The 25618-nt window shown below is 40.2% G+C and overlaps 1 protein-coding gene across 4 annotated transcripts in view; it reads right to left on the reverse strand.

Annotated features, from left to right (window-relative positions):
- rump (heterogeneous nuclear ribonucleoprotein rumpelstiltskin) overlaps nucleotides 1–25618 on the reverse strand; it is a 100630-nt gene that overhangs the window by 39589 nt on the left and 35423 nt on the right. For all 4 annotated transcript variants that reach the window (XM_071690724.1, XM_071690723.1, XM_071690722.1 and 1 more), the window contains 3 exons: nucleotides 19278–19502; nucleotides 11063–11180; nucleotides 7984–8178 (listed from right to left, as the gene is read on the reverse strand). In XM_071690724.1, coding sequence (XP_071546825.1) covers nucleotides 7984–8178; nucleotides 11063–11180; nucleotides 19278–19502 — 538 coding nt within the window. The remainder of the gene's footprint in view (nucleotides 1–7983; nucleotides 8179–11062; nucleotides 11181–19277; nucleotides 19503–25618) is intronic.

The following is a 25618-nucleotide window of genomic DNA, read 5'->3' on the forward strand; positions in this document are numbered from 1 at the left end:
TCCTTAATCTAATAAAACATTAAATGAAAATTTACTGGCTCAAACATTAGGTAATTCTAAACAAATTCTTAATCTATCAAAACTTCAAATGAAGATTTACTGGCTCAAGCCTTTGGTGATTCTTTACCAATTCTTGGAGCTTCCTTATGGCAAAACTTTCTCTCCTGGTGCTTGGATACAATAAGGACTAAAAAAAATGGTCAATGAAAATGACAAAAGTCTACTATTCAGGGCTAGAAATTGGCTGTAATGAAATTTGTTGGCTGGATTCAGGTACTAAGCTGGCATAACACTTTCAACTATGTAAATTTACAACTTCTACATGAATTTCTTAGAGCAGCCTAATTTCATAGGTGCATAAATATTTCTCAAGAAGGATAATGAACTAATATTGTCAAGATATCTGGATCATGTGTAAGCCTGTAAATTAGATGAGAATGGCAGTTTACACTGGATCTTCTTTGTCATCAATCTTGATACCACAATGAAATAAAAACTTGCAATGAACCTAAGAATGAATAATACATTTAGGTCCAGATGAAGGCTTAGTATTTTGTTGAATCAAATACTGAGAGAAAAAAAAATAAAAGCAATTTAATCAGAAAACCAAAACATGATTAAAGCATATTCATTCACATAATTGTATATATATACAAATAAGATCATAAAAAAAAAGGCCTATATATCCCTAACTATAAAGTTAAAGGAAGATGAGATGTCTATCTTAAAAGTACAACAACGGGACATATATTTTCTAACTACAAGAGATCCTCATCCAATATACTACACCCTTCTTGGCAGCCTGGTAAAGTAGTCAAACAAACACCATTTCTAAGAAAAGAATAACCAGTTTAAAGAAGAGTATCTATTTCAAGAGATTTCACCATAAATCATCAGTGGCTATAACAAGAAATGGTGAAAAAATTTTATATCTGTCTGTCTATATCTCTGATGCCTGTTCCAAGTGGAACTCTCTCAAGGGGGCAGCCAGAGTAATAGTCTCCATAATCTGTGAAGTTCACTGCTGCTTCTTAGCATCTGCCATTTACTGCCACGATCAGACAAAGAAATGGCTTTAATCTTTAACAGCTGCACTCTAGCTGTCATATATATATATATATATATATATATATATATATATATATATATATATATATATATATATATATATATATATATATTTTTTTTTTCATACTATTCGCTATTTCCCGCGATAGCGAGGTAGCGTTAAGAACAGAGGACTGGGCCTTTGAGGGAATATCCTCACCTGGACCTCTTCTCTGTTCCTTCTTTCGGGAGACAAAAAAAAAAAAAAAAAACCGAGAGAGGAGGATTTCCAGCCCCCCGCTCCCTTCCCTTTTAGTCGCCTTCTACGACACGCAGGGAATACGTGGGAAGTATTCTTTCTCCCCTATCCCCAGGGATATATATATATATATATATATATATTAATCTTTAACAGCTGCACTCTAGCTGTCATATACATATATATATATATATATATATATATATATATATATATATATATATATATATATATATATATATATATATTTTTTTTTTTCATACTATTCGCTATTTCCCGCGATAGCGAGGTAGCGTTAAGAACAGAGGACTGGGCCTTTGAGGGAATATCCTCACCTGGACCTCTTCTCTGTTCCTTCTTTAGGGAGAAAAAAAAAAAAAAAAAAAAAAAAAAAAAACGAGAGAGGAGGATTTCCAGCCTCCCGCTCCCTTCCCTTTTAGTCGCCTTCTACGACACGCAGGGAATACGTGGGAAGTATTCTTTCTCCCCTATCCCCAGGGATATATATATATATATATATATATATATATATATATATATATATATATATATATATATATATATATTTTTTTTTTTTTTTTTTTTGCCGCTGTCTCCCGCGTTTGCGAGGTAGCGCAAGGAAACAGACGAAAGAAATGGCCCAACCCACCCCCATACACATGCCTTGATTCAACCCACTGACAGCACGTCAACCCCGGTATACCACATCGCTCCAATTCACACTATTCTTTGCCCTCCTTTCACCCTCCTGCATGTTCAGGCCCCGATCACACAAAATCTTTTTCACTCCATCTTTCCACCTCCAATTTGGTCTCCCTCTTCTCCTCGTTCCCTCCACCTCCGACACATATATCCTCTTGGTCAATCTTTCCTCACTCATTCTCTCCATGTGACCAAACCATTTCAAAACACCCTCTTCTGCTCTCTCAACCACGCTCTTTTTATTTCCACACATCTCTCTTACCCTTACGTTACTTACTCGATCAAACCACCTCACACCACACATTGTCCTCAAACATCTCATTTCCAGCACATCCATCCTCCTGCGCACAACTCTATCCATAGTCCACACCTCGCAACCATACAACATTGTTGGAACCACTATTCCTTCAAACATACCCATTTTTGCTTTCCGAGATAATGTTCTCGACTTCCACACATTCTTCAAGGCTCCCAGAATTTTCGCCCCCTCCCCCACCCTATGATCCACTTCCGCTTCCATGGTTCCATCCGCTGCCAGATCCACTCCCACATATCTAAAACACTTCACTTCCTCCAGTTTTTCTCCATTCAAACTCACCTCCCAATTGAATTGACCCTCAACCCTACTGTACCTAATAACCTTGCTCTTATTCACATTTACTCTTAACTTTCTTCTTTCACACACTTTACCAAACTCAGTCACCAGCTTCTGCAGTTTCTCACATGAATCAGCCACCAGCGCTGTATCATCAGCGAACAACAACTGACTCACTTCTCAAGCTCTCTCATCCCCAACAGACTTCATACTTGCCCCTCTTTCCAAAACTCTTGCATTCACCTCCCTAACAACCCCATCCATAAACAAATTAGACAACCATGGAAACATCACAAACCCCTGCCGCAAACCTACATTCACTGAGAACCAATCACTTTCCTCTCTTCCTACACGTACACATGCCTTACATCCTCGATAAAAACTTTTCACTGCTTCTAACAACTTGCCCCCCACACCATATATTCTTAATACCTTCCACAGAGCATCTGTGGAAGGTATTATATATATATATATAAATATATATATATATATATATATATATATGACAGGTGCAAGAGGTGAAAAAGAGGGCAAATGAGAGTTGGGGTGAGAAAGTATCATTAAATTAAAGGGAGAATAAAAAGATGTTCTGGAAGGAGGTAAATAAAGTGCGTAAGGCAAGGGAGCAAATGGGAACTTCAGCGAAGGGCGCAAATGGGGAGGTGATAACAAGTAGTGGTGATGTGAGAAGGAGATGGAGTGAGTATTTTGAAGGTTTGTTGAATGTGTTTGATGATAGAGTGGCAGATATAGGGTGTTTTGGTTGAGATGGTGTGCAAAGTGAGAGGGTTAGGGAAAATTATTTGGTAAACAGAGAAGAGGTAGTAAAAGCTTTGCGGAAGATGAAAGCCGGCAAGGCAGCAGGTTTGGATGGTATTGCAGTGGAATTTATTAAAAAAGGGGGTGACTGTATAATTGACTGGTTGGTAAGGTTATTTAATGTATGTATGACTCATGGAGAGGTGCCTGAGGATTGGCAGAATGCATGCATAGTGCCAATGTATAAAGGCAAAGGGGATAAGAGTGAGTGCTCAAATTACAGAGGTATAAGTTTGTTGAGTATTCCTGGTAAATTATATGGGAGGGTATTGATTGAGAGGGTGAAGGCATGTACAGAGCATCAGACTGGGGAAGAGCAGTGTGGTTTCTGAAGTGGTAGAGGATGTGTGGATCAGGTGTTTGCTTTGAAGAATTTTTTTTTTTTTTTTTTTTTTTTTGTCGCTGTCTCCCGCGTTTGCGAGGTAGCGCAAGGAAACAGACGAAAGAAATGGCTTTGAAGAATGTATGTGAGAAATACTTAGAAAAGCAAATGGATTTGTATGTAGCATTTATGGATCTGGAGAAGGCATATGATAGAGTTGATAGAGATGCTCTGTGGAAGGTATTAAGAATATATGGTGTGGGTGGCGAGGTGGAGATGGGAATGAATAAAGGCAGACAGTGTGAATTGTGTGCATGGGTATGTATGTATGTGTCTGTGTGTGTATATATATGTGTACATTGAGATGTATAGGTATGTATATTTGCGTGTGTGGACGTGTGTGTATATACATGTGTATGGGGGTGGGTTGGGCCATTTCTTTCGTCTGTTTCCTTGCGCTACCTCGCAAACGCGGGAGACAGCAACAAAACAAAATAAATAAATAAAATAAATATATATATATATATTTTTTTTAATATATATATATATATATATATATATATATATATATATATATATATAGATATATAGTACCAAAACCAGAGCCCCCTATCCACAACCAAGCCCCACAGACCTTTCCCTGGTGTTACCTGACCACTTCATATGCTCTGATTAAGCCCAGTGACAGCACTTCGTCCTCTGTATATCAACTGCTCCAATTTGCTCTAAACCGTCCATCATGATCAGGCCTTAAACCTTCACAGCACACCTCATTCAATTCTTCCACCACATCATTGTTAACCCCTATACCCTTCAATGCAGGGCACAGCAAACAAATGCAAAATCAATATTTTTTTTTTACTCTATATTTCTTAATTGCAGCCACCAATAAAACATATAATTTGTAAAAATGTCTGAAAATAAAGATGCTTTATGTCAAAACCCCGGTTATTTTTTCTCCTGAAAGTAAGGTTCCCCAGAAACATCCCCAAGTTTGAAGAAAATGCAATTCTTCGAATACTACTGTTTTCAAATTCCCACCTTTCTACAAAACTTTCACCCTTTCTTATTAGTAACTATTTATCTCATGTATAAGTAATTTTCCTAATCTTACTTTTTTTTGCCTACCATATTCCTTAATGCAAAAGGCAAATGCTTCAATAATTCAGTAGCTTTACCAATTAATAAAAAGGCATGGGCTATAGATAGAATTATGCGTAGGAGGGTGGATGTGCTGGAAATGAGATGTTTGGGGACAATATGTGGTGTGAGGTGGTTTGATCGAGTATGTAATGAAAGGGTAAGAGAGATGTGTGGTAATAAAAGGAGTGTGGTTGAGAGCAGAAGAGGGTGTTTTGAAATGGTTTGGTCACATGGAGAGAATGAGTGAGGAAAGATTGACAAAGAGGATATATGTGTTAAATGAGTGAGGAAAGACCGACAAAGAGGATATATGTGTTAAGAAATGAAGGCAACAAGAAGTGGGAGATCAAACTGGAGGTGGAAATATGGAGTGAAAAAGATTTTGAGTGATTGGGGCCTAAACAAGCAGGAGGGTGAAAGGCATGCAAGGAATAGAGTGAATTGGAACAATGTGGTATACCGAGGTTGACGTGCTGTCAATGAATTAAAACAGGGCATGTGAAGCGTCTGAGGTAACCATGGAAAGTTTTGTGGGTCCTGGATGTGGAAAGGGAGCTGTAGTTTCGGTGCATTAGACATGACAGCTAGAGACTGAGCGTGAACAAATGTGGCCTTTGTTGTCTTTTCCTAGCACTACCTCGCACATATGTATGGGGAGGGGGTTGTCAGTTCATGTGTGGCGGGGTGGCGACGGGAATGAATAAGGGCAGACAGTATGAATTACAGTATATTCATATTTATTTTCCTTTGTCGCTGTCTCCCGCGTTAGCGAGGTAGTGCAAGGAAACAGACGAAAGAATGGCCCAACCCACCCACATACACATGCATATACATACACATCCACACACGCAAATATATATATACCTATACATCTCAACGTATATATATTTTTTTTTTTTTTTTTATACTTTGTCGCTGTCTCCTGCGTTTGCGAGGTAGCGCAAGGAAACAGAAGAAAGAAATGGCCCAACCCCCCCCATACACATGTACATACACACGTCCACACACGCAAATATACATACCTACACAGCTTTCCATGGTTTACCCCAGACGCTTCACATGCCTTGATTCAATCCACTGACAGCACGTCAACCCCTGTATACCACATCGCTCCAATTCACTCTATTCCTTGCCCTCCTTTCACCCTCCTGCATGTTCAGGCCCCGATCACACAAAATCCTTTTCACTCCATCTTTCCACCTCCAATTTGGTCTCCCTCTTCTCCTCGTTCCCTCCACCTCCGACACATATATCCTCTTGGTCAATCTTTCCTCACTCATTCTCTCCATGTGCCCAAACCACTTCAAAACACCCTCTTCTGCTCTCTCAACCACGCTCTTTTTATTTCCACACATCTCTCTTACCCTTACGTTACTTACTCGATCAAACCACCTCACACCACACATTGTCCTCAAACATCTCATTTCCAGCACATCCATCCTCCTACGCACAACTCTATCCATAGCCCACGCCTCGCAACCATACAACATTGTTGGAACTACTATTCCTTCAAACATACCCATTTTTGCTTTCCGGGATAATGTTCTCGACTTCCACACATTTTATATATTTTTTTTTTTTTTTTTTGCTTTGTCGCTGTTTCCCGCGTTTGCGAGGTAGCGCAAGGAAACAGACGAAAGAAATGGCCCAACCCACCCCCATACACATGTATATACATACGTCCACACACGCAAATATACATACCTACACAGCTTTCCATGGTTTACCCCAGACGCTTCACATGCCCTGGTTCAATCCATTGACAGCATGTCGACCCCAGTACACCACATCATTCCAATTCACTCTATTCCTTGCACGCCTTTAACCCTCCTGCATGTTCAGGCCCCGATCACTCAAAATCTTTCTCACTCCATCTTTCCGCCTCCAATTTGGTCTCCCACTTCTCCTCGTTCCCTCCACCTCTGACACATATATCCTCTTGGTCAATCTTTCCTCACTCATTCTCTGCATGTGACCAAACCATTTCAAAACACCCTCTTCTGCTCTCTCAAACACACTCTTTATTACCACACATCTCTCTTACCCTATTATTACTTACTCGATCAAACCACCTCACACCACATATTGTCCTCAAACATCTCATTTCCAGCACATCCAACCTCCTCCGCAAAACTCTATCCATAGCCAACGCCTCGCAACCATATAACATTGTTGGAACCACTATTCCACTATGAATTCAAGTACATGTGTATATATGTATATGTCTGTGTGTGTACATATAAGTATACGTTGAGATGTATAGGTATGTATACATGCATATGTGGACGTTTATGTATAATGTGTATGTGGGTGGGTAGGGCCATTCTTTCAACTGTTTCCTTGCGCTACCTCGCTAACGCAGGAGACAGCGACAAAGTATAATAAAGAATATAATAATAATCCAACAGTATTACCAAATCTTCAGCCCAATCTATTTCCTTGAAAACAGTACTTGTTCTCTTCTCCCATCCTAGCAAGGAGGCATCAGGCACAGACAAGAGGCAATTGTAGTCAAAATCTCATGAAAAACCAGTCTGTCTTAACCTACTTAAGAGTTCATTGGGCAAAAAACTATTTCCTATGAAGAGCATCAACTTTAAAAATTTCTTCCCTTTGGTATAAAGGCATTGTCCAATTTTCAATAACCTAAAAACAATGAAATAAAATGACAAAAAATAATCCTGCCTAAATCAGAAAAATAAACAAAAACAAAATACTCAATACCCTATTCTTCCTAAACATCAAATATTTTTGTCTACAACACAATCATGCCTTCATAAATTCAAGTGTTAAAAAGTTTATAAAATTTTCTTTCTAATCCACCAACCCTTAACAAACCTAATTCACATATCCTGAGGCAGATTTTTTTCACACCTGTTCAATATTTCCACCATTATTTAGTAGCACCAGGAATCCATGACAGAATTATGTAGCATAAGAGCACTACTGTCCAAAATAACTCAAGCGTCCAGATGTAATGTAAAGTTTAATGCAGGACAGTACAAATATTCAATACAAATATTCTAGGGTGCTAATCAGACCCTAGGTTTTATAATACAAAAGCTTGGAGATAATAATTTATACTAAGAAACCTACTTGCTACATCTGTAAGTGCAGATCCACCAACACCAAGTCCCATTCCAACACTCTTTAGTCCCGGAGGCAATTTAGCTGTGGAAGACTCTTGTTTTTCAGTCACACGATCCATTCGAACACTCATCTTACGGTCATAGTATGTCTGGTTGTGGAACATAGAAATGGCCTGCACTGCTTCCACAGGATGATCAAACTCTGAAAAATATTTTTATAAAAAATCCATAAAATCAAGTCTTGCTTATCATATCAAAAACAATCAGACAGTACGAATACTATGCTATCACTTGGGTCAGTTGAACAAAACATGTCATCACAAAAACCAATGTTAGGACACATAGGTATGGCATCAGAAATATCTATTCTATTATACTTGCCGTTTCCTGCATCAGCAAGGTGACACCTGGAAACTAACAAAGAATGACCCATCCACTTGTAAACACATATTCATATTCATTATCTATTATACTTAATTGCCATCTCCCACATTATTAAGGTAGTGCAAGGAAACAAGAGAAGGGAAAGCCCAACCCACCCACATACACATGTATATAAATAAATGCCCACACATGCACATATACATAACTATACATTTCACCATATACATACACAGACATATACATACATACATACACATGTACATATTCATAATTGCTGCCTTCATCCATTCCCATCACTGCCCCGCCACACATGAAATAGCATCCCTCCCCCTCCAATGAGGTAGTGCCAGGAAAAGACAAAAAAAGGCCACATTCATTCAAACTGTCTCTAGCTGTCATGTATAATGCATCAAAACCACAGCTCCCTTTCCACATCCAGGATCCAAAGAACTTTCCATGGTTTACCCCAGATGCTTCACATGTCCTGGTTCAATCCACTGACAGCACGTCGACCAAGGTATACCACATCGTTCCAATTCACTCTATTCCTTGCACGCCTTTCACCCTCCTGCATGTTCAGGCCCTAATCACTCAAAATCTTTTTCACTCCATCTTTCAATCTCCAACTTGGTCTCCCACTTCTCCTTGTTCCCTCCACCTCTGACACATATATCCTCTTTGTCAATCTTTCCTCACTCATTCTCTCCATGTGACCAAACCATTTCAAAACACCCTCTTCTGCTCCCTCAACCACACTCTTTTTATTACAACACATCTCTCTTACCCTTTCATTACTTACTCGATCAAACCACCTCACACAACATACTGTCCTCAAACATCTCATTTCCAACATATCCTACCTCCTCCACACAACTCTATCAACCACCCCTCGCAACCAATAAACATTGTTGGAACCACTATTCCTTCATACCCATTTTTGCTTTCCAAGATAATGTTCTCGACTTCCATACATTTTTCAAACATCGCCCCCTCCCCCACCCTATGATTCACTTCCGTATCCATGGTTCCGTCCTCTGCCAAATCCACTCCCAGATATCTAAAACACTTTACTTCCTCCAGTTTTTATCCATTCAAACTTACCTCCCAAATGTATTTGCCCTCAACCCTACTGTACCTAATAACCTTGCTCTTATTCACATTTACTTTCAGCTTTCTTCTTTCACACACTTTACCAAACTCAAGTCACCAGCTTCTGCAGTTTCTCACACAAATCAGCCACCAGTGCTGTATCATCATCAGCGAACAACAACTGACCCTATTTCAAAGCTCTCTTATCCACAACAGACTGCATACTTGTCCCTCTTTCCAAAACTCTTGCGTTCACCTCCCTAACAACCCATCCATAAACAAATTAAACAACAATGGAGGCATCACGCACCCCTGCCACAAACCAACATTCATTGAGAACCAATCACTTTCCTCTCTTCCTACACGTACACATGCCTTACATCCTAAATAAAAACTTTTCACTGCTTCTAACAACTTGCCTCCCACAACATATATTATTAATACCTTCAACAGAGCATCTCTATCAACTCTATCATACGCCTTCTCCAGATCCATAAATGCTACATACAAATCCATTTGCTTTTCTAAGTATTTCTCACATACATTCTTCAAAGCAAACACCTGATCCACACATCCTCTACCACTTCTGAAATCACACTGCTCTTCCCCAATCTGATGCTCTGTACATGCCTTCACTCTCTCAATCAATACCCTCCCATATAATTTCCCAGGAATACTCAACATACTTAGACCTCTGTAGTTTGAGCACTCACTCTTATCCCCTTTGCCTTTGTACAATGGCACTATGCAAGCATTCCGCCTTAGACATATACATATATACACATTTACCTATTCATACTTGCTCCCTTAATCCATTCCCGAAGCCAATCCGCCACATCATGTATAAACCATAATATTTACTCGGTAAAACTTCCAGTAGTATGTAGAAAAACTTCACTATAGTGCTTAACTAAAGCATAGAAGTATCCAGCCCTGATCTTAAGCTCTTTTGTGATAAATCAACTACTGAACTGCGTGACCCCCCATTTGTGTAATTCATCAACTGAGCATTTTCAGCCAAATGGTTGCCTAACTTCAATAAACCAATCATTACTTATTCAGTTATCATTTCTGCACTGCCCTGGCAGCAATAAAAATAAAAAACAATTTCTCACAGTAGGAAGGTACCACTAGGAACAAGAAATGGTTTCATTCACACATCAATTCTCTAGCTCTCATGTGTAATAAAGCAAAATTGTCTCCCAGTATCTAACACAAGTCTATCTTCCAAGGTCACTTCCTTTCACCACCCTCTCCTTACCATTATCATTTTCTCTTTTCTGAAAACCTTAACAAACCTTAAATAAAAGCCTACGACAGGTAATGATCAGACATCCAACCACCTGCCCCCCTCAACGCATTCACACTCAGGATTCCCAATTTTGCACACCTATCACTTACTTTGCAACGTAAAATTGCCCACTAACCATCTCTCCTATTCACTCGCATATACTCACGTGCCTCTTTTGTATCAGGTATTCGGAGAACAACAAATATGAAGAGAGCGACCAATCACGTTAATAATCATAATTGAGTTGAGCACTAAAATCAATCCATTTTAAAAAAAAAAAGATAAAAAAGAATGAAAAATAAACACTGAAAAGTTAACATACCAACTACTCCAAATCCACGACTCTTTCCATCCTGGTCTTTGCTGATTTCCACAGTGGACACCTTCCCAGCAATCTTAAAGACATCTTTTAACATCTTCTCATCAACTTTGTAGTCAAGCTGGAAAAAAAGTCAATGTTTATACCATAAAACACCTAACTCTAATCAACCTTATTTCCTGTAAAAAATGAAAACCTTTTGCCACCAACATAACTGGGTAGCACATGTTAAATCTGCATAAATTTACTCAATTTGCTTAAACAAGGGTGAATCAAAAGAGAAGAATGGTAGTTCAGAGGAAAGAAGGAATAACCAAGATAGGTAAGACTGAAGTTAAGCAACTTATTAAAGAATTGGAAGGGTGATGAGGGATATCTGAGATGTGGTGAATGGTAAGGAGTGCATTTACAGAGGGACTGCAATGAAGTGGGGGTGTGACACTTTTCGGTTACTTATCATCCCATCTAATAATCATAATATAACACGTCACACAACATCTACTCTGAAATCATATTACATTTTCAAATGGTTTTGGTTATCAACATAAATGTGGAGTTTCTACTATAAACATGTATCATCAGGCCTCCTGAAAATATTATATACATATTAATTATCCCTGGGGACAGGAGAGAAACAACATTTCCCACATATTCCCTGCATGTCATAAAAGGTGACTAATAAGGGAGGGAGTGGGGGGGCTGGAAATCCTCCCCTCCAAATTTTACTTTTCCAAATGAAGGAACAGAGAAGGGGGCGAAGTGAGGATATTCCCTCTTAGGCTAAGTCTTCTGTTCTTAGCACTACCCCGCTAATGTAGGAAATGGCAAATATGTATGAAAATAATATACATTATTATTATCATTATTATACTTGATCACAGTTTCCTACATCAGCGAGATAGCACCATGAAACAAATGAAGAAAGACCCATCTACTCATATACACGCATATATACATACACATACATAACATATAAACATGTTATTATTATTATTTTGCTTTGTTGTTGTCTCCCGCGTTAGCGAGGTAGCGCAAGGTAACAGACGAAAGAGTGGCCCAACCCACCCACATAAACATGTATACACATACACCTCCACACATGTGTATGTGTGGACATGTATGTATATACATGTGTATGTGGGTGGGTTGGGCCATTCTTTTGTCTGTTTCCTTGTGCTACCTTGCTAATGCGGGAGACAGCGACAAAGAAAAATAAGTAAAATAAATATATAAAATATATACATATACACATGTACATACTCATACTTGCTTACCTTCATCCATTCCCAGTGCCACCCCATTCCACAGGAAACAGCATCTCCACCCCCTGCACCAGCAAATTAGGGCCTCCCTATACACATCCATGCCCCAAAGACATTTCCATGGTTCAGTCAACTGACAGCACGTCCATCCCAGTATACCACATCGTTCTAATTCACTCTGTTCAATGCATGCCTCTCACCCTCCTGCATATTCAGGTCCCGTTCGCTCAAAATCTTTATCACTCCATCCTTCTACCTCCAATTTGGTCTCCAACATCTTGTTCCCTACATCTCTGACACATATATCCTCTTTGTCAACCTTTCCTCACTCATTCTCTTCATATGTCCAAACCATTTCAACACACCCTCTTCTGCTCTCTCAACCACGCTATTCTTATTACCACACAAGTCTCTTACCCTTTCATTACCTACTCAATCAAACCACCTCACACCACATATCATCCTAAAACATTTAATTTCCAACACATCCACCCTCCTCCACACAACCCTATCTATTGCCCATGCCTCAGAACCATAAAATGTTGGAATTAGTATTCCTTCAAACATGCCAATTTTCGCACTCCTAGACATCATTTTCTCTTTCCACACATTCTTCACCGCTCCCAGAACCTTCATCCCCTTCCCCACCCTATGACTCGCTTCCACTTCCATGGTTCCACTCCCTGATATCTAAAACACTTCACTTCCTCCAATTTTTCTCCATTCAAACTCACATCCTAACTAACTTGTCCCTCAACCCTGCAGAATCTAATAAACCTTGCACTTATTCACATTTACTCTCAACCTTCTCCTTTCACACTTTTCAAAACTCAGTCACCAACTTCTGCAGTTTCTCACTTGAAGCAGCTACAAGTGCTGTATCATCAGTGAACAACAACCGAGTCTTTCCCAGGCCCCCTAATCTCAACAAACTGCTTACTCGCCCGTCTCTCTAAAACTATTGCATTTACCTCCCTAACCAGTCCATATATAAACAAATAAAACAACCATGGGGATATCACACACCCCTGTGTATGTGAGAGGATATGCCTTTCATCTGGTTCCTGGCACTACCTCAATAACGCTGAAAACTGTGATCAAGTATGAAAATACACGTGTATAAATGTATATGTCTATGTATGCATGTATACATGGAAATGTACATGTATGTATATTCCTATGAGTCCATGGGGAAAATGAAACACAATAAGTTCCCAAGTGCACTTTCGTGTAATAATCACATCAGGGGAGACACAAAAGAGACATATAAGTTAGTAGATATACATCGAAGAGACGAAGCTAGGACGCCATTTGGTAAACATGCGATTGTTCTTGATCACGCGCAAAATTATGATCCTTTCCAACAGGTATATATATGTGTGTGTGGGGGCATTTATGTATATACATGTGTATGTGGGTGGGTTGTACTATTCTTTCGTCTGCAACTCCCTCAAGGGGTTAGCTACAGCAATAGTCTCTCCAAAACTAGTGAACTCCAATATCACTTCTTAGCCTTTACTGCATAAACGTTAACAGGCCATTGGCAGAAGGCAACTCTGACACAGAGTTTGCTGAGGCTCACACTTATTTTTCCAATAAACAACTTCTACCTAAAGCTCCTGCCAAATGTCCCTCTCTACTACTTCAACATTTGTTTCAATGTTTCTGCATAATACTCCAGCCTAATTATTCATACCAATTACTTTTATCTATTGCTCCTACTATTTTGCCAAAAGGCAAGGTTAGCATGCAGCGCTCACCACAAAAAGCTAGAGTTACAAACCAAACCATTTCAAAACACCCTCTTCTGTGAGAAGGAGATGGAGTGAGTATTTTGAAGGTTTGCTGAATGTGTTTCTTGATAGAGTAGCAGATATAGGGTGTTTTGGTCGAGGTGGTGTGCAAAGTGAAAAGGTTAGGGAGAATGATGTGGTAAACAGAGAAGTAGTAAAAGCTTTGCGGAAAATGAAAGCCAGCAAGACAGCGGGTTTGGATGATATTGCAGTGGAATCTATTAAAAAAGGGGTGACTATTGTTGACTGGTTGGTAAGGTTATCTAATGTATGTATGACTCAAGGTGAGGTGCCTGAGCACTGGCGGAATGCTTGGATAGTGTCATTGTACAAAGGCAAAGAGTATAAGAGTGAGTGCTCAAATTACAGAGGTATAAGTTTGTTGAGTATTCTTGGGAAATTATATGGGAGGGTATTGATTGAGAGGGTGAAGGCATGTACAGAGCATCATATTAGGGAAGAGAAGTGTGGTTTCAAAAGTGGCAAAGGATGTGAGGATCAGGTGTTTGCTTTGAAAAATGTATGTGAGAAATACTCAGAAAAGCAAATGGATTTCTATGCAGCATTTATGGATCTGGAGAAGCCATATGATAGAGGTGATAGAGATGCTCTGTGGAAGGTATTAAGAATATACGGTGTGGGAGGTAAGTTGTTAGAAGCAGTGAAAAGTTTTTATCGTGGATATAAGGCATGTGTACGTGTAGGAAGAGAGGAAAGTGATTGGTTCTCAGTGAATGTTGGTTTGCGGCAGGGGTGCATGATGTCTCCATGGTTCTTTAATTTGTTTATGGATGGGGTTGTAAGGGAGGTGAATGCAAGAGTTTTGGAAAGAGGGGCAAGTATGCATTCTGTTGTGGATGAGAGATCTTGGGAAGTGAGACAGTTGTTGTTCGCTGATGATACAGCGCAGGTGGCTGATTCGGGTGAGAAACTGCAGAAGCTGGTGACTGAGTTTGGTAAAGTGTGTGAAAGAAGAAAGCTGAAAGTAAATGTGAACATGAGCAAGGTTATTAGGTACAGTAGGGTTGAGGGACAAGTCAACTGGGAGGTAAGTTGGAATGGAGAGAAACTGGAGGAAGTGAGGTGTTTTAGATACCTGGGAGTGGATTTGGCAACGGATGGAACCATGGAAGTGGAAGTGAATCATAGGGTGGGGGAGGGAGGCAAAAGTTCTAGGAGCATTGAAAAATGTGTGGAAGTTGAGGATGTTATCTAGGAAAGCAAAAATAGGTATGTTTGAAGGAATCGTGGTTCCAAAAATGTTATATGGTTGCGAGGTGTGGGCTATAGATAGAGTTGTGCAGAGGAAGGTGGATGTGCTGGAAATGAGATGTTTGAGGACACTATGTGGTGTGAGGTGGTTTGATTAAGTAATGAAAGGGTAAGAGAGATGTGTGGTAATAAAACGAGTGTGGTTCAGAGAGCAGAAGAGGGTGTTTTGAAATGGTTTGGTCACATGGAGAGAATGAGTGAGGAAAGATTGACCAAGAGAATATATGTGACAGAGGTGGAGGGAACAAGGAGAAGTGGGAGACCAAATTGGAGGTAGAAAGATGAAATGAAAAAGATTTTGAGTGATCGGGAACTGAACATGCAGGAGGGTTAAAGGCGTGCAAGGAATAGAGTGGATTGGAATGATGAGGTATACCTGGGTTGACGTGCTGTCAATGGATTGAACCAGGACATGTGAAGCGTCTGGGGTAAACCATGGAAAGTTTTGTGGGGCCTGGATGTGGAAAGGGAGTTGTGGTTCAGAGCATTATACATGACAGATACAGACTCAGTGTGAATAAATGTGGCCTTTGTTGCCTTCCTAGCACTACCTCGTGCACATGCGGGAGGAGGGGGTTGTCATTTCATGTGTGGCAGGGTGGCAACGGGAATGAATACGAGGAAACAGTATGAATTACGTACATATGTATATATGTATATGTCTGTGTGCATATATATGTATACGTTGAGATGTTTTTTTTTTTTTTTTATACTTTGTCGCTGTCTCCCGCGTTTGCGAGGTAGCGCAAGGAAACAGACGAAAGAAATGGCCCAACCCCCCCCCCCATACACATGTATATACATACGTCCACACACGCAAATATACATACCTACACAGCTTTCCATGGTTTACCCCAGACGCTTCACATGCCTTGATTCAATCCACTGACAGCACGTCAACCCCGGTATACCACATCGCTCCAATTCACTCTATTCCTTGCCCTCCTTTCACCCTCCTGCATGTTCAGGCCCCGATCACACAAAATCTTTTTCACTCCATCTTTCCACCTCCAATTTGGTCTCCCTCTTCTCCTTGCTCCCTCCACCTCCGACACATATATCCTCTTGGTCAATCTTTCCTCACTCATCCTCTCCATGTGCCCAAACCACTTCAAAACACCCTCTTCTGCTCTCTCAACCACGCTCTTTTTATTTCCACACATCTCTCTTACCCTTACGTTACTCACTCGATCAAACCACCTCACACCACACATCGTCCTCAAACATCTCATTTCCAGCACATCCATCCTCCTGCGCACAACTCTATCCATAGCCCACGCCTCGCAACCATACAACATTGTTGGAACCACTATTCCTTCAAACATACCCATTTTTGCTTTCCGAGATAATGTTCTCGACTTCCACACATTCTTCAAGGCCCCCAGAATTTTCGCCCCCTCCCCCACCCTATGATCCACTTCCGCTTCCATGGTTCCATCCGCTGCCAGATCCACTCCCAGATATCTAAAACACTTCACTTCCTCCAGTTTTTCTCCATTCAAACTCACCTCCCAATTGACTTGACCCTCAACCCTACTGTACCTAATAACCTTGCTCTTATTCACATTTGAGATGTATAGGTATGTATATGAGCGTGTGTGGATGTGTATATATATACTTGTGTATGTGGGTGGGTTGGGCTATTCTTTCGTCTGTTTCATAGCACTACCTTGCTGACATGGGAGACAGCAACAAATTATAATAAAAAAATAATATATATATATATATATATATATATATATATATATATATATATATATATATATATATATATATATATATATATATATATAACAGACGAAAGAAATGGCCCAACCCACCCCCATACACATGCATATACATACACATCCACACACACAAATATACATACCGATACATCTTAATGTACACATACATATACACACACAGACACATACATATATACCCATGCACACAATTCACACTGTCTGCCTTTATTCATTCCCATCGCCACCTCGCCACACATGGAATAACATCACCCTCCCCCCTCATGTGTGCGAGGTAGCGCTAGGAAAAGACAACAAAGGCCACATTCGTTCACACTCAGTCTCTAGCTGTCATGCAATAATGCCCGAAACCACAGCTCCCTTTCCAAATCCAGGCCCCAAACTACTTTCCATGGTTTACCCCAGACGCTTCACATGCCCTGATTCAATCCACTGACAGCATATATAATATATATATATATATATATATATATACATACATTATCCCTGGGAATAGGGGAGAAAGAATACTTCCCACGTATTCCCTGCGTGTTGTAGAAGGCGACTAAAAGGGAAGGGAGAGGGGGGCTGGAAATCCTCCCCTCTCGTTTTTTTCACTTTTGTTCTTTTTTGATTTTCCAAAAGAAGGAGCAGAGAAGGGGGCCAGGTGAGGACATTCCCTCAAAGGTCCAGTCCTCTGTTCTTAACGTTACCTTGCTAACGCAGGAAACGGCGAATAGCATGAAAGTATGAAAAGATATACATACACATATATATTCGAGTGAGAAACTGCAGAAGCTGGTGACTGAGTTTGGTAAAGTGTGTGGAAAAAGAAAGCTGAGAGCAAAGGTGAATAAGAGCATGGTTATCAGGTTCCATAGGGTTGCAGGACAAGTCAACTGGGAGGCAAGTTTGAATGGAGAAAAATTGGAGGAAGTGAAGTGTTCTAGATATCTGGGAGTGGACTTAACAGCAGACGGAACCATGAAGGTGGAAGTAAGTCACAGGGTGGGGGAGGGGTGAAGAATGTGTGGAAGGTGAGAATGTTATGAGAGCAAAAATGGGTATTTTTGAAGAAATAGTGGTTCCACCAATGTTATATGGTTGCAAGGAATGGGCTATAGATCGGGTTGTGTGGAGGAGGGGGGATGTGTTGGAAATGTTTGAGGACAATATGTGGTGTGAGGTGGTTTGATCGAGTAAGTAATGAAAGGGTAAGAGAGATGTGTAGTAATAAATAGAAGTAAGGTTGAGGGTGATGAGGGTGTGCTGAAATGGTTTGGTCACATGGAGAGAATGAGCGAGGAAAGACTGACCAAGAGGATATATGTGTCAGAGGTAGAGGGAATGAGGAGAAGCGAGAAGCCAGACTGGAGTTGGAAGAAAGCAGTGAAAAAGATTTTGAGCGATCGGGGCCTGAACATACAAGGAGGGTGAAAGGTGTGCAAGGAACAAAGTGAACTAGAACAATGTGGTATACTGGGGTTGACGTGCTGTCACTGGATTGAACCAGGGCATGTGAAGCTTCTGGGGTAAATCATGGAAAGTTTTCTGGGGCCTGGATCCGGAAGGGGAGCAGTGGTTTCAGTGCAGTACACATTACAGCTGGAGACTGAGTGAATGATAGTATGATAGTATCTCAGTGGTTTCCAGTTAAAGGATGTCTCTTCGCCCAACTATAATAGTTGCATAACAGTGTTTCCCAGCTAGAAGATGTCTCCTCACCCTATCTTATCCACACTTTACTTTGAATTTTCCCAGTTAGAGGATGTTTCCTCACCCATTGTTGTCAATTGCACGTTACTAGTTAGGCATGATATTAGAGGGTCACTGAAAGGTAAGATTAGCTATTCCTGTCCTTCCTGGCAGACATGTTGTAATCAGAATATTTCACAAATCTTCATCTAAATCCTAGTGATACCATCATGTGTACCATATCAGTCTGGGGGCCATATTGTTCGTCTCTTCAGTACATTTTGTCATGGGCTTCGAATTTTGTCTTCCTGTAGGCCTGCATCAATAAATTGAATGCACTGAAAACAGGGCATCCAACCCACAGACCTTTACATGGTTTCCACTGACCACTTCATATGCCTTAATCCCAATTACAGCACATCATCCCATGTAAATAACTAACTAACATGTTTGCAAAAATTTTCATACTCACATTTGCTACAAAAACTTTGCTGACTAGAGGTCCATTTATGCCAAGGGACTCCAAAAACACAGTAGACAGACCATACGTGTTTCCAAACTTATTTGTATTTCCCATACTTGGAGGTCCACCCAAGTCAGCACCACGGGCAAAGTCACGCCCACCTCTTACTTCAGACTTTATAAGACGTGTATGTCGTTCTCTATCAGAATCAAAGTCCTGGCGTGAAGGTCCACCCTGAAAAATAAAACAGAGCATCATACATTTTAATCTACAATCATTTTCTTCCTAAATAATCTAAATTACAGCTAAATTCCAGTTTGCAGATACTGATCTGTATTCTTCTACACTCTAAATAATATGAAATACCAAAAATAAGAAAATCAACTATGGTTTTAAACCTTACTTCAAAAAAATATTCAATTCTTTACTCCCATCATATTTCTAAAACAGGAAAATCACTATCTACATAATAACATAACAGCTTGATTTTTTACTTAGCACGGTCAGTTCTTCAAATGAGAATATGTATTTTTTCACACCTTGGTCCTTTAACATAATCCCACCACATGCAATTAACAAGAAGTGTGCTACAAGGAATACCCAAGTCACTCTTATGCCACTCATTTCTATTGATGCTGATTAAGGTGAAACACATCGTCATCAGAGTAGGATGAAATTCCAGTCAATGGACAAAGCAATCCTTAAGTTTCTGTTAATTCATGCTGGCGACACAAAGACTATTCCCATCATCACGTGAAATACCTTTCACTCTAATCAACTAACTCTTCACATCAGTCCATCTTTCAATGTCAACCTCATCACCAACCTTCAGCCATACTATCTTGAATCATCTTTAAAGGCTATGGAAAACTAACCTTTCATGCATCAACTGAAAATTTCTTGCCCATATATGGTGTTAAGTTCAATTTTTTTTTTTTTTTGGACATTAACATATATTTGTTACTTTACCTACCAACAAAAAAGCAAACATGGACTCAAGAAAAAACAAAATGAAACTATAAGGACATTTCACACCCAAAGCCAGCACACCACTTTTGTAAATGCATGGAAATTACTTTAAACAACCATTGTATAAGAAAAGGCCTCTAGTATCGAACATCTTTTTTCTCCTTAACTGTACGAGCAAGTAAAAATTCAAAACATGTTCATAACTACTTTACAGAAATATCATCAGACCATCAGACCAGTCTGTACAACACCAAAGCCAAAGCCCAATAAAGCTGCACAGGATAATCTTTCATATGCAAACACCATTTAGTACCATAAAGAGATAGTATCAGGAAAAATCATACCATGGTATGTTTAACAGATCAAAAACGTTTACACTTAGGATAAGGCATGTTGACATGAAAATAAAAATCAGAGTAAACACTATGCACTCAGATCCCCATCTCCATTACCTGTGGTCATTCTGTTTCAAGATTAATGCTGGTGAACAATGATAAAATCAATAAATAATCACTTGCATCACCTAATGTCTCACCACAGAAAAAATAAAGAAATTAAATGTAGTAATAAAAACAGTAAGTACACACTTGCATTCTACAAAAAGTAAATTTGCAAATCTATATAAAAACACATCCCTAAAATCCTATTAGTTTATCTTCTCTACCGGGAGTAATGTCGGTATATGATACATGAACTGTTCTCAAGTTGCTGTACTAACCAGATTAACTCTAGACTAACACACACAGATGCAGTTCCGACAACAATAACCAACACACACCTTTGTAGTGGTGGAATATAGTGTTCACACATGACAGTATGAACACAACCTGCAGAAACTATACCCTATATATGCAACAAGGAATAATAAGATTTTGTGGTAACTTGTATCAATCAATATTACAATAGTGTAATTGCTGCCACTATTTTGCATAACAAAAAATTCAGAAAGCCAACCTGTGTTACCAAACTAGACTAGACACACAAGTCTCAGCCAGATATAAAGTTACATTTTTACATAAGGCTGGCAATGCCATCTATCTGACATCATTAACACCATTCATAATTCTCATGGAGTGGACTGGGTATACATACCATATGGTATCTCTCATACATATCCTAAATCCATGCAGTATCAACTTAAAACATGGACAACCCCACTTACTTGTGCTTCTTCCTCTTTCAATTTCAAAATGAATCTGATTCCCTGAGACCATCTCCCTTCCCACCAACACCATAAAAAATATCCAAGGATACGATTCCCCATAATTCCTTCTAACATCTCTGAAATGTCAAAAACCGTATTCGGTTCCTTTGGTCAATATACATCTTTTGTGGTTAACTCTATTCCAAGTACTTCAAACGGCTTTACTTTATATCTCCATTACCAACCTATTATCTACCACACCATGTACATGCTCATACTATCCTAAACAACATGTCCTATTCTTTCTACTGATTTCATTACAACTTTCATCCTTTGGTATGAGTCAAGTTAGACTGTAGCACCACAAGATTTGAATGCTGAATACATGTTCTGCACAGAGTGATCTCAAGCAATTTTATTCTACATCATCATATAAGATGGTATTAGCGAGGCTATAAAAATCTAGGAAAATATGTGAGTAAAGTAAGAGGTCAAACTCTTATACATTAAACTAAATAAACATAACCAATGAAAACCTCACTTAGTCCCAACTAGCAGCCAAACTTTATTCAAATTTTCAATACTACAGTCAAAATATACCAGGCAAACCCGTCTGAACACAACACAAAATGCCCACAAACATAAACATACAAACAAGACATGTAAGGGCTCTTACCACCACTACCCAACTTCCTCACAAGCAACTATTTCATGCAGTCCCGAACAGCAAATTACAGCAATACTGGCTATTTCTTCTATAAATCTTGGCTACTAAACAGCAGGTGAGATTGAAATTTTTGTAGGTCTTTTCAAGATTTCTCTACTTTCACAATAATTAGACACATTTCCATGACCCTCATAACCCTCACCCTTTTGTTGTAATCTGATATCACAAAATAAAACATGATCTAGTATATATTATATATATATAAGGAAGAATGCTCTGTGGAAGGTATTAAGAATATATGGTGTGGGAGGCAAGTTGTTAGAAGCAGTGAAAAGTTTTTATCGAGGATGTAAGGCATGTGTACGTGTAGGAAGAGAGGAAAGTGATTGGTTCTCAGTGAATGTAGGTTTGCGGCAGGGGTGTGTGATGTCTCCATGGTTGTTAAATTTGTTTATGGATGGGGTTGTAAGGGAGGTAAATGCAAGAGTCCTGGAAAGAGGGGCAAGTATGAAGTCTGTTGGGGATGAGAGAGCTTGGGAAGTGAGTCAGTTGTTGTTCGCTGATGATACAGCGCTGGTGGCTGATTCATGTGAGAAACTGCAGAAGCTGGTGACTGAGTTTGGTAAAGTGTGTGGAAGAAGAAAGTTGAGAGTAAATGTGAATAAGAGCAAGGTTATTAGGTACAGTAGGGGTGAGGGTCAAGTCAATTGGGAGGTGAGTTTGAATGGAGAAAAACTGGAGGAAGTGAAGTGTTTTAGATATCTGGGAGTGGATCTGTCAGCGGATGGAACCATGGAAGCGGAAGTGGATCATAGGGTGGGGGAGGGGGCGAAAATTTTGGGAGCCTTGAAAAATGTGTGGAAGTCGAGAACATTATCTCGGAAAGCAAAAATGGGTATGTTTGAGGGAATAGTGGTTCCAACAATGTTGTATGGTTGCGAGGCGTGGGCTATGGATAGAGATGTGCGCAGGAGGATGGATGTGCTGGAAATGAGATGTTTGAGGACAATGTGTGGTGTGAGGTGGTTTGATCGAGTAAGTAACGTAAGGGTAAGAGAGATGTGTGGAAATAAAAAGAGCGTGGTTGAGAGAGCAGAAGAGGGTGTTTTGAAATGGTTTGGGCACATGGAGAGAATGAGTGAGGAGAGATTGACCAAGAGGATATATGTGTCGGAGGTGGAGGGAACGAGGAGAAGAGGGAGACCAAATTGGAGGTGGAAAGATGGAGTGAAAAAGATTTTGTGTGATCGGGGCCTGAACATGCAGGAGGGTGAAAGGAGGGCAAGAAATAGAGTGAATTGGTGTCATGTGGTATACAGGGGTTGACGTGCTGTCAGTGGATTGAAGCAAGGCATGTGAAGCGTCTGGGGTAAACCATGGAAAGCTGTGTAGGTATGTATATTTGCGTGTGTGGACGTGTGTATGTACATGTGTATGGGGGGGGGTTGGGCCATTTCTTTCGTCTGTTTCCTTGCGCTACCTCGCAAACGCGGGAGACAGCGACAAAGTATAAAAAAAAAAAAAAAAAAAAATAAGGAAGAATACTTCCACATTCCTCCATGTCATAGAGGGCGACTAAAGGGGGCAGGAGCGGGGGGCTAGAAACCCTCCCCTCCTTATATTTTAACTTTCTAAAAGGGGAAACAGAAGAAAAGGTCACGCAGGGAGTGATCATCCTCCTCGAAGGATCAGATTGGGGTGTCGAAATGAGTGTGGATGTAACCAAGATGGGAAAAAAGGAGAGATAGGTAGTATGTTTCAGGAAAGGAACCTGGATGTTTTGGCTCTGAGTGAAACAAAGCTCAAGGGCAAAGGGGAAGAGTGGATTGGGAATGTCTTGGGAGTAAAGTCAGGGGTTGGTGAGAGGACAAGAGCAAGGGAAGGAGTAGTAATACTCCTAAAATAGGAGTGGTGGGAGTTTACTACTCCTAAAATAGGAGTGGTGGGAGTATGTGATAGAGTGTAAGAAAGTAAACTCTAGATTGATATGGGTAAAACTGAAAGTGGATGGAGAGAGATGGATGATTATTGGTGCACTTGCACCTGGGCATGAGAAGAAAGATCATGAGAGGCAAGTGTTTTGGGAGCAACTGAAGGAGTGTGTTAGTAGTTTTGATGCACGAGATCAGGTTATACTGATGGGTGATTTGAATGCAAAGGTGAGTAATGTGGCAGTTGAGGGAATAATTGGTGTACATGGGGTGTTCAGTGTTGTAAATGGAAATTGTGAAGAACTTGTAGATTTGTGCTCTGAAAAAGGACTGGTGATTGGGAATACCTGGTTTAAAAAGAGAGATATACATAACTATATGTATGCAAGGCATATGATAGAGTTGATAGAGATGCTCTGTGGAAGGTATTAAGAATATATGGTGTGGGAGGCAAGTTGTTAGAAGCAGTGAAAAGTTTTTATTGAGGATGTAAGGCATGTGTACGTGTAGGAAGAGAGGAAAGTGATTGGTTCTCAGTGAATGTAGGTTTGCGGCAGGGGTGTGTGATGTCTCCATGATTGTTTAATTTGTTTATGGATGGGGTTGTTAGGGAGGTAAATGCAAGAGTTTTGGAAAGAGGGGCAAGTATGGAGTCTGTTGGGGATGAGAGAGCTTGGGAAGTGAGTCAGTTGTTGTTCGCTGATGATACGGCGCTGGTGGCTGATTCATGCGAGAAACTGCAGAAGCTGGTGACTGAGTTTGGTAAAGTGTGTGAAAGAAGAATGTTAAGAGTAAATGTGAATAAGAGCAAGGTTATTAGGTACAGTAGGGTTGAGGGTCAAGTCAATTGGGAGGTAAGTTTGAATGGAGAAAAACTGGAGGAAGTAAAGTGCTTTAGATATCTGGGAGTGGATCTGGCAGCGGATGGAACCATGGAAGCGGAAGTGGATCATAGGGTGGGGGAGGGGGCGAAAATTCTGGGAGCCTTGAAGAATGTGTGGAAGTCGAGAACATTATCTCAGAAAGCAAAAATGGGTATGTTTGAAGGATTAGTGGTTCCAACAATGTTGTATGGTTGCGAGGCGTGGGCTATGGATAGAGTTGTGCGCAGGAGGATGGATGTGCTGGAAATGAGATGTTTGAGGACAATGTGTGGTGTGAGGTGGTTTGATCGAGTAAGTAACGTAAGGGTAGAGAGATGTGTGGAAATAAAAACAGCGTGGTTGAGAGAGCAGAAGAGGGTGTTTTGAAATGTTTTGGGCACATGGAGAGAATGAGTGAGGAAAGATTGACCAAGAGGATATATGTGTCGGAGGTGGAGGGAACGAGGAGAAGTGGGAGACCAAATTGGAGGCGGAAAGATGGAGTGAAAAAGATTTTGTGTGATCGGGGCCTGAACATGCAGGAGGGTGAAAAGAGGGCAAGGAATAGAGTGAATTGGATCGATGTGGTATACCAGGGTTGACATGCTGTCAGTGGATTGAATCAGGGCATGTGAAGCGTCTGGGGTAAACCATAGAAAGCTGTGTAGGTATGTATATTTGCGTGTGTGGACGTATGTATATACATGTGTATGGGGGTGGGTTGGGCCATTTCTTTTGTCTGTTTCCTTGCGCTACCTCGCAACCGTGGGAGACAG

The sequence above is a fragment of the Panulirus ornatus genome, chromosome 48 (genome assembly GCF_036320965.1).
Source record: "Panulirus ornatus isolate Po-2019 chromosome 48, ASM3632096v1, whole genome shotgun sequence".
In the NCBI taxonomy this organism is placed as follows: domain Eukaryota; kingdom Metazoa; phylum Arthropoda; class Malacostraca; order Decapoda; family Palinuridae; genus Panulirus; species Panulirus ornatus.